The sequence below is a fragment of the Nomia melanderi genome, chromosome 2 (genome assembly GCF_051020985.1).
Source record: "Nomia melanderi isolate GNS246 chromosome 2, iyNomMela1, whole genome shotgun sequence".
Classification (NCBI taxonomy): domain Eukaryota; kingdom Metazoa; phylum Arthropoda; class Insecta; order Hymenoptera; family Halictidae; genus Nomia; species Nomia melanderi.
In genome coordinates, this window is record NC_135000.1 from 9,042,833 (window position 1) to 9,057,517 (window position 14,685).

The following is a 14,685-nucleotide window of genomic DNA, read 5'->3' on the forward strand; positions in this document are numbered from 1 at the left end:
TTTTATAAGGTAATTGAATGCTGAGAATAATTTCGTTTCTTGGATTGTGCCTCAATGAATTTTTTAATGTTTTATTTTGTGGTTATTGTTCTTTGGAGTTTATGCAACTCGATTAATGATTAATTCGGTTCGTAAGATATTAGACATTGGAATTGTATTTTACACGATTTTTGTATGGAACTGCGGTAAGAAATTGAAGAATTAATCGTTGCATACAGTCAGTGGCAAAAACGTTGCATCGATTTGGTACGTACTAATTGTTTATTTACTTTTCGCTGCTTGCCGGGTGCGCAAGTAGTTTGTTTTGAATGTGGATGAAGCTGTGAGGCAAACTGGTTGGAGATAAGACGGTGGATCTTTGTGCGTTTGTGGGAAATGTGGGAGTGCAATATTGTATGGAACACAATATCGAAATTTTCAAATATCTGAATATTCAAATTTCTAAACTTCCAAGTATCTAAATATTCGTATTTTCGAATCTTCGAATCTTCAAATATCCAAATTTCTAAATTTCTAAAGTTCTAAAGTTCTAAATTTACAAATTTCTAAACTTGTAAATTTCCAAACTTGCAAAATACCTAAATATTCACATTTCCAAATTCCCAAACTTCCAAACTTGCAAATATGCAAATATCCAAACTTCCAAACTCCCAAACTTGCAAATTTCTACATTTCTAAATTTCCAAACTTGCAAATATCTAAATATTCATATTTCCAAACTTCCAAACTTCCAAACTCCCAAACTTGCAAATATCAAAATATCCAAATTTCCAACCACCAACATCAAACAACTTCCAATACACAACACCCGAAGACAACTTCCCACACCCTCCATCAATAAAACCAATTCCCCATAGTAACCCTACTTCCCAAGCATACTCTACCCCTAACTTCGCACAAAGGTACGCAATCAAGTTACAACCGTCAACCGAATCTTATTCAAAAACCAAAAACAACCCACTCTCAAAATAAACAACTGCCTTAACTGTTGCAATGGCTGTTGCACGAGACTTTGACTAGCACGCGAGCCGACAACTCGATATTAACTGTGTGTCATGAATAAAAGGTGTCCATTCTCACGATTTCTGTTTAAGATTAACTAGTCGTAATTAATCGCGGAATTATAAAACGTGCAGGACGACTCTATGATCATACCGCCGGACCCATGGACGCTGGTCGCGAGGTCGAAAGGTACATCGACCGCTTACGAGTCGGACAGTAGTAGAAGATCGAGCATTTTGTTACCGCCATTGTTAAACAATTCGAAAGTAAATGTCAGTCCAACTAGCAGCGACTCTCCTAGCGAGTGAATCCTTTAGAACTGTTCCTTTTCTCTTTCATCCCACTTCGAGGTCACGGAGGAAATTCTGAACTATCCCGAATTCATTTCTGTTCAACCGATTGCGCTGGAAATGAATTCAGAAATTTGGTCTTCTGCGATGAATTTTCTTTTTACCTATTTTCTCGTGTCAAACTAGACATCTCGTATTCGTATTCAACTAGAGATCGAGCAATCTTGTAAATACCTTCATGAAGATTCTTTAGAAGTTCATTGAATTTCTGACATTGAGAGCTTTCAGCTTGTAATCGGTGGATACTTTCTTGGAACGTGCAATGAACTTTTGAGGGGCTGATATGAGAGATGTTAATACGCTGGGTCTAGCCACGTGTTAGTCCTTGTGTTAGCAATTGGAGAATTGTTTTCCGATTTTCCCAAATTTCCAAATTCCCAAACTTCTAACTATCCAAGTTTCCAAATTTCTAAATATCTAAATTCCTAAATATATAAATTTCTGAATCTCCTAATTTCTAAATTTCTAAGTTTCTAAGTTTCTAAGTTTCTAAATTTCTATATTTCTAAACTTCTAAATGTCTAAGTTTCTTAATGTCTAAATTTCTAGATGTCTAAATTTATAAGTTCCTAAATGTCTATATTTCCAAATATCTAAAGATCCAAATTTTCAAGTTTCCAACTATCCGGATATCCAAATATCCACATTCCCAAATTTCCAAATCCCCAAACTTCCACCTATCCAAGTTTCCAAATTTCTAAATGTCTAAATGTCTAAATTTCTAAATATCTAAATATCTAAATATCTAAATATCTAAATATCTAAATGTCTAAGTTTCTAAATTTCCAAAAATCCAAATATCAATTATTCCATCAACCATCGCAACACTAAAAGAACACTTCGATCGCTAACCAAGGACTAACCGAAGTTCCAATAAGAACAGCAACAGTTCCTCGACGAACTCCGATCAATAAACAGAAAATTTTCTTTCAATCGGGACGCTCGCCAGACCGTGAAATTCGAAGAATCGCCAGAGCGGTCGGGAAAACCGTAAAAATTCGTATCAGAAATTCCTCCTGCAAGTGAACGATTCCGAGATTCGCGCGGTGACACCGGAGAATTTCTAAAAACGCGACGAAAGGGACAGCCACGAGTTTTCTTAAGAAACCGTCCGCCAAGAGCGGAACCAGAAAAACCTGGTGATGTTGCCAAAGAGATGTACACGGTGGGAAAAAAGTATTCACGCGTCACTGAAACCTTTAACAATATTATCTCCATTACGATATTAACAGTGGAACTATTGTGTAATTAAACTGACCATTTTTAACCATTCGCAATCATTAACCCTTTGCACTTGACAATATTTTTCATTAAAAATATTCATTACTTTCCGACTAAATATTAACGATATTTCTCGCAACTAACACAATTGATTATCTTCTATAAATTAAGAGACAGAACTATTTTACTTTGATATTTTATGTGTTGATATATTACACAAGGTTTAATATTGAATTGAAAATTTTTTAATTAAATGCTCTATTAATTCCTATTACAACTACTCACAATATAAATCTGTAACATATAACTAGAACTCCAACGTCTCAAACAACTTCGAGCTCGAAATTGTGGAAGTTTTCAATTAAAAAATTCATTAACTAATTTTCTAATCTCCAAACGTTCAAATCGAACTAAACACTGCTCGAAATTTCAAAGTAAAGAAACAAGAATATTCCAAACTGCAGATTCCTCAAAATTTCGATCAACTGATATATGTATTAATTAACCAACTAATCATTCCCCGAAGTACTAGTCTTACAATGGCAAAAGAAATCACTAACCATTTCGGCAACGGTAAAAAATGACCCACGCCTGATGTCTTTTTGCAATTATTAGAAAGCTAACAAAAGTTTCTCTGAGAAATTATTAAAGAAATTCATTTGGCACTACGCTAATCGTATTGCAAATCAATTAAAATCCGAACAGATGCACTCTTGGAGTTTCTACAGCGAAATGTTCAAAAGTCAATCGAACTGCTCGATAGTTTTAGTGTTAACTTGTTAGTACAAAATTTGGATGTGTGGAAAATCGAATAATTTTAGGGTAGTTTCTTTAAGATTCATTAAAATATTTAATATTGTAACTGGTACAATATTAGAGCTTACAGAGTTCAAAGGGTTAAAACGCTCGGTACCATCGACAGAACAAATCGTTAATAGGAGATCGGAAGGAAACTCCGATTCAACGATCGAAAGACAACGAACGCTTTTCTCTCGCCGTGTACCGAGACGAAAACAGAAAAGGGAGAAAAAAAACAATGGTTACGTAGGTCCATCGATCGCCAAACTTTACGCACGTTTCCACGTAAGAATTTCGCTTTTAGATTGAGTATATATAGGTAACGGCAATAAACAACGGACATTAGCGGAGGTGTCAAGAGAGAAAAAAGAAAAAGAAAATTCGGAGAAACGAGGAAAAAAAAATTGGTAGAGATGAAGCGACACCGTCACCGACAAAGATAGTTCCTTAATGTGAATCGAAACGTTAGACGCACCAATTAGGGATTAAAGTTAATGATCGTTTTAGGGGCGTGCCCGTTTTAGCTAGTTTGCACCATTTAAATGAGCTTTCCACTCAACTGGGGGACTCAAGAGTGGCCGGCGGGTTTTCCGCCGGCCGTACTTACAGTATTGTATTATTTACTATCGTCGTTATTATACACTTATATTATACAAGATATATTATACACGGACGTGAGAACGCGCGTGCACATATAAGGGGACGTATTCAACGAGCGCGGAGAATATCGTTTGCCAAAAGAGTTTTCACCGGTTTCCATGGTTTGTTGTCACTTTCTGTTGAATTATTGACACGTTGCGTACCGGTAACGAGAAATCCCGTTTAATCTCGTTTTTACTTAGCTATACAACTTCGCTAATTACTGCAGCATTGAAAAACATATAAAATTTAATTCGAATTGATTATCTATTTAAAATATATTACATAACAATATGATGTCTGAGTTTTTCTATGTATAGTAATATAAGTTGACCTCAGTGAAAATTGCCATTCGCACAATTCAATTTTCTGAAAATTAGCCGGTACGCAATGTGTTAACACTAGACAATCGCATCAGTCAAAATTACTGGTTTCGACGTTTTTATTTCGTAATTATTGATATCTTAACCAGTTAACTGTGTTTGACAAGTATACACGTCATCTTAAAACTCTTAATGGTGCTAACTTTTTCAACGATGGGTTATTTATTTTTTGAATAAATTAATTCTTCTTCGTTTTGCTTTAGTTTTTCGTTAGGATATATTTTAAGTGCATTTGGCCTGCATTTAACGAGTATAAACTTCATTATTTGATTTTATTGCGCGCACAATGAGAGATTTTTCAAACGAAGTTCTACACTTAACTGGTTAAAAGCATTGAATATTCGAAATGATCTTGAAAGTTTCACTTGAATACTGTAATGAATGTCTGAAGAAATTGATAATAAGCAATTATTACAATTTTTATAGGGATTACGTATTAATCGTATTAAATGCTTGGCAGTTCTAGTGTTAAAATAATTCTGTTAGGTTTATTGTTTCATTTCGTCGATTCTATTTGATTAATTTCATCGATTTTGATAAATTCTATTAACCGTTTGGATAGAAAAATTAATAAGTACTTATCTAATGAGATCATAAATATTGTGTTATTACACAGAAATATCAAGAAATAACATTTATTTAAATAGATTTACTTTGATTTATGTCTTGAAGAATACAGTAAGAAAATTATAATCGATACTGATAAATTGATACTCAAACGGTTAATTGATTTGTTCCATTAATTCTGTTTGATTCGATCAATTCTACTTGGTTAATTTCATCGATTGTTTGATTAATTCGAATTCTATTTAATTCATTTTCACTCGCAACGGAATAGAACCAATTTCAACTGAATTATTCCCGACGAATTTCTTGATTTCTTAAGGAAAAGAAAAAGATTCGCTTCGTTTGAAACGGTGCATTATTTTATGTTCAAAGGGAAGCCATCTTTGAAACATGGAAAAAAAATGTGAAATGTAGGATATTCTCGTGGGAATTTGAGATCTTGTATTAAACTGTAATTTGCTGATTATTATACTGTACTTTGCATTGTGCCTGTTTTAAGTGATCGTCGATATTGTTGTAGGGAATATTATTTGTAACCGTTATTGTCGAGAGCACCGATGCAGAGGGTATTATAATCAAATGTTCCGTGGAAATATAAGACGTTCTGTTGCCAAAATAGGATGATAAGACTTTTCAACGACGAAAACCACCCCCTGTATATGTGTATCCGTTCGTAAATATATATACTTATATACACATATATTTTCTATGCAAAACTTTCGGGATTTCCGGACGTGCGTTCTCCGTTAGATATTTTCCTCGCAGATCTCTGTAAGTTACTTAAGGGAATTCATAAGTTTCGTTTATATGGAGTATGTGAATTAACCCTTTGCACTCTGAACTGAAAGTTTTTTACTAGAAATATTCAACGCTCTTTGATAAAATATAGACGATGCTTGTTGCGACTAATGTAAATAATTTAACACGTTGAACGCCGCACGATTTCATAGAGCAAAATACACAAAATGGAAAAAATACAATATTAAACCATTTGACTGAATTGGAATATTATCATTGCACGTTCATCAAACTGAATGTCACCACAATGGGTAGCATTATTTATAATATAGAAATATTTGCGAACAATCATCGTTTAATTGAGTGAATTATAGTAATTCGATTTACTTGGGGGTCACCGGTGACCCCCATGGCATTCAACGTGTTAATCGATAAGTTAAGGGACAAGGTAATTTACTTTGATATTTCCCATAATGATGCGTTATATAAAGTTTAGTATTAAACATGAAACTTTATAATTTTACTGTATTAAACCAAGTGGTGACTGAGAGTGTCCCGAGTGCAAAAGGTTAAATACACGTTCCTTTCAATCCCCTGAATTCAATTAAAAGATTGTGAAGCTTATAATTTCCAAGAAAAATATTCCTTCCCCTCCTGCCTTCTTAGTTGCATAATTAACAGGGAATCGGTTTTAGAAAGATGTAACTTAAACGTTTGAATAATTATGTGAACAAGAAAAAATGACGTTGTTATTGAAATAGTTTAATTGATTAATTATTGGAATTTCGTTTTGCTTTTGATATGTGAGTTATATTGAGAAATATTTCAGTATATTGAATGAATATTCATGGTTCAGTTGCGTACGATTAAGTTAATTAGAAAATTCAATTGAAATCTTAGTGAAATCCCTTCTGATGAATTGGTCGAAATCAAGTCCGGAAAATCCCTGAAACAATGTCAATTTCTCTTGAAAGACTTTCGTGAGGAGACTTGGGAATAAAGAACCTTGCGGGTAAGCTTAATTATAAACGATTAATTGAAGGTTGAACGGTATCCGAACGGCGATAACGTTAAGGATAATTATAATTTAAGTTCATTGATAAACGGTGCCTGGCGGATTAAAACTAGACCTTTACGAGAATCGTCCGACGAATTGATTGCAATATTTGTATCGCTGATTATACAAGCACTTACATTTTGCGTCTATTAAAAGAAGAATTCATTCGATGTCATTGTATGTGTAAATAAAGATAGATTATCTTTGACAACGGCGATCGTTGTATTCACTCCTTGATTATCCCCGTACGCTTAAAATCTATCTTGACCGTTTGGATGCTAAACAACTTTTCTGGATATTTACCAAAAATGAAAAATTAATAAGAGTAGTTATCTAATGAGATCACAAATATTGTATTACAAAAAATATCAAAAAATAACGTATATTCAAATAAATTTACTTTGATTTATTTCTTGAAAAACATAGTAAGAAAATTATAATTGATACTCCACAATTTTGGCACAACACAAGAGAGCACTCAGCGTTCAGCACTCAAACGGTTAACCATTGTCCACGGGGAAGCGAACGAATGAAACGATAAAGAGTAATATCAATGAAAAGGCACTTACCTGTTCGAAGCCACCCAAAAGTTCCATGGTGTCCGTCGCGGAATTCACGACGATCGTTTTCAGCTTCTGCCCTGCCACACTCGCCAGAAGATGAACGAGACTGGTCTTCCCGCTTCCGGTGTCTCCAATCTGATTAAGAATTTTATAAACCGTAAGAAACCGTCGTCAAATATAATCATAAAAACGATTCAATACATTGTAGAAATACATAAATGATAAAACAATTATAGAATTATAAAAATGATTAAGAAATCGTGTAACTATGGAAATGATGAACACTAGAACTACCAGAGGAGTCAAATGACCCGTGCCTGATGTCTTCTTTTTGCAATTATTAGAAAGGTAACAAATGTTTCTCTGATTAATTTAGCACTACGCAAATTGAACTGTAAATCAATCAAAGTCTGAACAGATGCACTCTTGGAGTTTCTATAGCGAAATTATAAAAAGTCAATTGAGCTGCTCGGTAGTTTTAGTGTTAAGAAATTTAATAATTGACTACTCGCTACAATCTAGACTTACAAGGATGCTTATCCAATTCATGTGAACGCACTGCACGAGGCTTCTGAAAACATTCTTCTGACTTCTGAGTAGCAACAAATCATCTTCCCCGAGCACCATAGACTGCGTACGACATAACACATCATAAAGCCCTGCAAAGACCCTCTCTCGTATAAAGCAAACAGAGTACTCTGAGTCCGGCAAGGGGAAATACTCCAACGGGAATACTTCATTGAAAATCTCTATCACCTACACAAATAAGGAGGATGAATTTAAGTACGCAGATCCGGAGGATGAATGAGGTGAAATTACCTTCGCTCTGTCTTGTTCTGTCCTCATTCTGTCGATGTAAAGTAACCGAGCACCCCTCGCGGGGTCAAGTACGACCGCTGTGGGTGTACGAGCCTCCAAGGTGATTTGGCACCACCTGACGAGATCCCTGATGTTCATCTCCCACGGTGACCCCGAATGAGCCCACGTGACGCCAGCTTCGGAAGACACTTTCTCGTTGAACGTGATCATTTTGGTTAGTAACAGTTCGGGGAACTGCGGGAACTGACTCTTCAAGATGATCAGCAAGTCTTCTTGGTTCGGGGCGTCAATGAAAACCTAAAAGACACACCAAAATTAGTACTAATAAGACTCATTGCTAAAGAAAGATTGAATTAACGTTTAGAGTGGTTCATTGAGTCGCTCAGAAGTCAATGGAGTCAAGTCCAGTTCTTAATATTTTCTGATTCTTGTATACTCTGATTAACACTAAAACTACCAGAGGGATTAAATGACCCATCTGATGTCTTTTTGCAATTATTAGAAAGGTAACAAATGTTTCTCTAAATTATTAAAGAAATTCATGTAGTACTATGCAAATTCAATTGTAAATCAATTAAAGTCTGAACAGATGTAGCGAAATTTTCAAAAGTCAATTGAACTGCTCGGTAGTTCTAGTGTTAAACGAATGAACCAAAGATTTGAAAAACCAATGTATTGAAACACATTTCTGAATTTTTGTTTGCTGTACTTAACCATATTGTCTTCTGAGCAACTCGGTTATTATGTACTTGTGTGAAACGATTCAGAAATGACTTTGGAAGTCCGCGTCTAGCTCCGCCTTGGCGCAGAGGGTTCTGGCAAGCGAAGAATCGCGTGTTCTGGTTCACTTGGAAGTTCATCGTCAATTCTGGAATGTACACTTCTCCGCGATGATCGAAGCAAGCGTTCAGCCCTTCCAGGACCGACTGGGAGGCAAGGTTTAATTCGTCGAGGAGGATCCAGTCGCCATTCCTCATGGCCCTGAGGAATACGCCGTCCCTCCATGAAAATTCTCCAGGCCTGCCCCCCTCGACTGGCAAATCAGCTCCAAATAAATCAGAAATGTCCTGCGTAACGTCACCGATTGTAATTGCAATTCTCAATAATTTCATTCGAATGTTAATCCGTCGATTTACCGTCTGATCGCTGAGATTTATCCTAAGAATGCGATGCCCGGATGCTACGGCGATAGCATAGATCAAGCCGGTCTTGCCAACTCCTGGACTGCCCTCCAATAATATTGGTTTATTCAAGTACGCAGCGCGCAGAACTTTCAACGTGTTCATTTTAATCGTCGGACTCGTGAAAGTGAAACCTATGTTATCCGGAATTGGCATGTAACTCTTCGTCACGTAGAACGACGAAATGCCGAAATTGCATTCGTTAGTTTCTATCTCCGCTTGTTCGCAGCTGAAATCCAACTCGGTTTTACTGATGTCCCATGCTCGACGTTTGATAAACTCTGTCGCCGAATCTTTGAACTCTTTCAACTTCGCTGGACTGGAACATAACGTTCTATATGAAGCAAAAGCTGTGCAGATAAATTTCATTGAAATTCATGAAATACTTTCGGCTCGTTTACTTTTCATTAGCAGTGGCGCCGGATCCCAGACCGTCGATGAACGTCACCGCGGCTCCGTGGTAGAAAGCGAAAGCTTCTTCCATCTTCGCGTCTACGCAGCAGTTGATGAACGTCACCCACGTCATTACATCTCTGATACTGACGACCAGCTTCTTTCCTATCTCCGTTTTCTTCAGCCACTCGAGGAACTCCAGGATTCCTGACTTAATACCCGAGCAATCCTGCACTTCAAAGTGAAGGTTCTGTTGCATAATGAGGTCGAGGTCTTTGGGCGATGGACAGCCGCCGCACCAAATTTCGGTGAACCTGTTTCTCAGTGCAGGTGACAGTTCTTTCTTCCCGTAATCGCCACCAGGATTCATGGTACCAACGAAGATGAAATCCTCGTGTGCAGTGATGGTCGCGTCTTCATCGTCAGACGATTTCTCGGCGATCAAAAGCTTGCGTTCAGGTTCTACAGTGAAAAAACGAGAAAATATGTAGGGAGCCATACAAGAATTCATTTCGTTAATTATTACCTAACAGAGAGTTCAATCGTTCAAGGACGCTATCATCTGCCAGAGATATCTCATCCGCCAAGAAGAAACCTCCCTCCTTCATGGCTTGCACTAAAGGCCCGTCCACCCATTCGAACAATTTCTGGTTATCCTTGTGCTCCCTAACAGGTCGAAGGCTGCCCAGGAAGTCTGAGGCTTCCGTGTGCATGTGGCAATTAATGGTGCTGAGCTCTTGATTCCTGAATCTCGCCAGCATCTGGCAGACTGTCGTTTTGCCGCATCCCGTTTCGCCTATCAGGAGCACTGGCTCTTTGAATTCGCAGGCCTTCGTGAGCAGCACCGCCATCTTAATCATTGGGTATGTAGGAACCACGTGCTCAAACTCCTGTACACTGCTTCCGTAAAGAGACTTCACGATTTCTTTAGTCACGGGTGACGTCTTCTCGCTGTCGACGAACAAAGACTCTGGATCGACGTCTCGTTTCAGATGCTTCTTTATGGCCTGTATAATCTCTGAATGTTCCTCGGCGTAGCGAACTTTCGAGGAAAGGACCAGATACCCTTCGTCGGCCAAGTGCTGGCTCCAATCGTATAGAACACCCTCGTGAGCAGGCGCCAGTCGGTATCTTTCTCCCCAGCGGAACAGATCTCTGAGAGTCATAAACCCTGTGAGAAGAATTATGTTTGAATCGTAGCAGGGAATAATTCTATGGGCTGAATTTTTGTTCATGGTTATAACAAAATCTATGCTGTGCAAAATTAATAAATATCCACATACCATCAAACAAGTATATTTTATAACTTTCAATGGCGTTAAACTGTCACGCCTGGGCGTGTAAAAGTTTAAGTTAACTGATTACTTAATTTTATTCGCCACTTTGAGTGCAAAATGAAATAAATCAACAAGCTGCCAATATACTGATATGTGACTTCAAAGTTAAATGGGCCTACAGAGGGTTAAAATATCTTCTTATCTCGTACCCTTCTTGCCAGCGAATGTAGCAGTACTCTTTCTTCTGACTTGAAGCTCTGTCATCACTCCGATTACTTGTTTCGAGTACGTCTCCGGCATTCTACATCTTTTGCGCAATATCTCTTCCAACTCTACCGGTGGGATTTCAGCGAAATGCAGCTCGACGAATCTATTTCTGAATGCGCGCGACAACGCCTAACAAAATGAATAAATAATGAAGCTCACGACCTTTCTGTTAAATGGTAATAAATGGTGATAAGTCACTACCTTTCTTCCGCCATACAATCCTGGAGGATTCTGGGTGGCGAACAGCATGAAATTCTCGTTTGCCTTAACAACCTGTTGCGTCTCTGGGATGTACAATTCCCTATTGTCATCGAGAACTCTGTTCAAAGCTTCCAGAACGTCGCTAGGTGCCAAATTCAATTCGTCCAGGATTATCCAATATCCTGAAGAGAATTTTACGTTTCTTAATAGGGAAGCTACATCCTGCTTCATAATTCTGTCATAAAATTTGTGCACAGGTTGTACCTTTGCGCATGGCGTCTACTAGAATACCCTCTTTGAAGACTAATTTTCCAGTAGAGTCAGCTATGTAAGTACCAACATACTCTTGCAGATCGGTATGCTCGTGATTGTTAATTCTAACACAGATATGTCCAGAGGCTTTCGCCAAATAGGTGATCAAGCTGGTCTTTCCGACAGATGTGTCTCCTTGTAACAACACAGGCATTTTTCCAATGGACACTACCCGTAGTAAATCCTTCAAGTTCTGTCTTACGGTCTCTGTAAGTACGTACTGAAATAGAAAGCAGATCAGTAGCTTCCAACCTTTTCGAAGAGGAAATGTTAGAACGAAGAGAATCTTGACATACGCTCTCTGAAATTTCAGGGTTAAGGTCACCCTTGTGAATCCAGTATCCTGCAAAATTGATATAACTGTCGCTAACTACACTATGTGGCCTTGGAATAGGGGTCCCGAGAAGTGCACTTGCAGTCTTATTGCCTAGGATAGCTTTCACTATCATTTTTAGTACCAACGGATAGGACTGGCTGTCCAGTTGTGTTAGGAAACTCAAACAGAATGCTTCGTACAGAGATCTCAATGCGTTTCCGCATGGATTCTGCGAAGATATGCTCAATGCCCTGCATAATGTCCTTAAGCTATAGTGTGGTTTATGGCCGATTCCATCGAGAAGGTTCGTTTCAGCCTCCTTCCTGATGTTCAAGTAAAACTTAACGATATTATCGATCTTCTCGTTTGGAAGGTTTAGGTCTTTCAAGTACGAGGTCACAAGAAGCTGTAAATCGGACTTCTCTGTAAGCTCATCGACAAAAAATTCTGTAAATCTATTCCTGAGTCCCACGGGAAGATCCTTCTTCCCAACATCGGTGGCTGGATTCATACACGCGAAAATTGCGAAATCCGGATGCCTTTTAATCGGTTCCTTGTCCCCGCGCTCTAACAAAGAGAGTGATCCGCCAGAGTGCTCCAGTAAGCCAGACAGGCAGTCTAATGTTTCTGCGGCAGCCAAGTTGATCTCGTCCAGTAAAACCCAGTCTCCATTCTTCAACGCCTTCACTAAGCCGCCCTCGACGAAAGAAAATGCCAATGAATAATTGCTCTGTACCTGGGATTGCAGTTTCTCCAATTTCTGAGCCATGATTTCCCACTTCTTCAACATCTTCAGTGTGTCCTGATTCGTTGGACTTGCTCTTAATCTTTTCAATGCTGCGGCTGTGCTATGAGTCATCAGAGTGGACAGTGTCTTCCACTTTTTCTCTTCGAAGCAATGTCCAATGTGGGTGAGAAACTTTTTATTAGGCTCGATCGCGAAATACGATCGGAACAGAACTTCGAATTCTTCGCGAATTGGAAGCATGAGCAGCTTGAAATCTATTGGTTTATAGCCGCCAAGCAAATCCGTACTCTCGCTCTGTTGATTCATGTTTATCACTGTTAACTTGCTACCCGTTATTTGCGCGAGATATTGAATGCAACTCGTTTTGCCTGTTCCAGTCTCGCCGACGAGAAGAACGGGCTCCTTCTGAGCAACACAACTGGCTATTCGCTCTAAGAGACACACGGATGGTCTTGTGTAAGAGAAATTCGAACCTTTATTTGCGAGTTTAACGCTTTCGGATCTTTTTATGTCCAATTTTGCCCTGCCAACTGTTAAACTCTGTTTATATATGTTCACTGATGGCTTGTGCACGTTGCAAAAGTACTCTGCTTTTGTTTTTATAATACCTAACTTGTTTGCTACTGCTATTGCTAAATTCAGTCGTTGAGCTGTAACGTAAACACCCTTTTTTTAGTAACTGTAAGGTATAACTGGATATCAAAAGCTGATTAAAATTTATTGTACATACCACAGTTGGATACGGAACAGCAAAAGACATCCAAAGCGTCTTGAAATATTTTTAATGCGGATACAGGTGATGATACATCAAAATCAACAACAGCTCTAGAGCACCACTTAATCAAATCCCTAGTAGAAATCTGTCTGGCATTTCGTATACTATTTATGGCATCATCTTCGTGATTATCGACGGAAAACAACAAAAATACATCGATCATTCTTGTGGCCACTGTTTGTAACACTGGATATAAGACTTGCACAACAGTCACAAGTTCTTCTTTGGATAATGGTTCCACATAAACACTGACCCAATCTTTCTGGTATGGTATGGGCATTTTGAGTGACCTGCGTGCTCCTTCAGCTGCTAATCTCACAGTGACAAATAACTGGAATCCACTCTTTACACGTATACAATCTCTGTATCCAGGAACCGATAATGTTTTATTTTCAACAAGTTGCCCAATAACGCTGAGAACATCTGTTGGGGCACAATCAATGTCTTCCAGAAGTAGCCACTTGCCAGATAATACAGCTTCCGTCAAAATGCCTGGTTGCCACAGAAATTCTCCAGGGATATCAGTACATAAATACATTCCTAATAACATTCTAGAGTCTGTTTGATCGCCTAATTGTACTTTCACAAAATTCTTTGCATCATGGCCTGTTGCCTCTGCTAGGAAATCCACTAATGCGGTCTTTCCAGAACCAACAACACCTTCTAAGCATACACATTTATTAGAAGACACTGCAAACGCTACATTTTGCAAATTTCTTCTGGTGGATGGTACTGGTATTAAATTCGTTTCTTTATTAGACTTTAATTTATTGAAGACTGGAAGGAGGACTCCTCCAATAGGAACTACCGGTTTCAGATCACTAAACAATTCATCTATTTCATCAGTGTCTACGGATGTTATGTTATTTTGACTAACTTTTCTATGTAGTAAAAAAAGTTCATGGCTCTTTGGAAATAAGTTAATCAGATGATTTACACTAGATGATTCTGACATTTCTAATACTATTACAATACAATTCGTTGCTACCCTGGAAAGTAATTAGAAACAATTACCTTTATGTATTAGCACAATTGATACTGCTACTCCATTGGTAGAAGATAATTATATCCAAAATAG

General features: G+C 38.0%; 2 protein-coding genes across 6 annotated transcripts in view; one reads left to right on the forward strand and one right to left on the reverse strand.

The window, feature by feature from the left end:
• The window catches only part of LOC116425350 (uncharacterized), a 57,223-nt gene extending 50,257 nt beyond the window's left edge, over positions 1-6,966 (forward strand). For 3 of the 4 annotated variants that reach the window (XM_076374205.1, XM_031972932.2, XM_076374206.1), the window contains one exon: positions 1,137-6,966. In XM_076374205.1, coding sequence (XP_076230320.1) covers positions 1,137-1,310 — 174 coding nt within the window. In that variant the 3' untranslated portion in view covers positions 1,311-6,966. Of the gene's footprint in view, positions 1-1,094 lie in introns of all 4 variants that reach the window. The other variant, XM_076374207.1, reaches the window with a different exon arrangement.
• LOC116425333 (midasin) overlaps positions 1-14,685 on the reverse strand; it is a 98,257-nt gene that overhangs the window by 81,712 nt on the left and 1,860 nt on the right. For both annotated transcript variants that reach the window (XM_031972923.2, XM_031972916.2), the window contains exons 5-16: positions 13,563-14,596; positions 12,065-13,482; positions 11,721-11,988; positions 11,457-11,638; positions 11,198-11,384; positions 10,238-10,882; positions 9,720-10,173; positions 9,274-9,637; positions 8,887-9,204; positions 8,138-8,434; positions 7,847-8,074; positions 7,325-7,453 (exon numbers count right to left, since the gene is read on the reverse strand). In XM_031972923.2, coding sequence (XP_031828783.2) covers positions 7,325-7,453; positions 7,847-8,074; positions 8,138-8,434; positions 8,887-9,204; positions 9,274-9,637; positions 9,720-10,173; positions 10,238-10,882; positions 11,198-11,384; positions 11,457-11,638; positions 11,721-11,988; positions 12,065-13,482; positions 13,563-14,596 — 5,524 coding nt within the window. The remainder of the gene's footprint in view (positions 1-7,324; positions 7,454-7,846; positions 8,075-8,137; positions 8,435-8,886; positions 9,205-9,273; positions 9,638-9,719; positions 10,174-10,237; positions 10,883-11,197; positions 11,385-11,456; positions 11,639-11,720; positions 11,989-12,064; positions 13,483-13,562; positions 14,597-14,685) is intronic.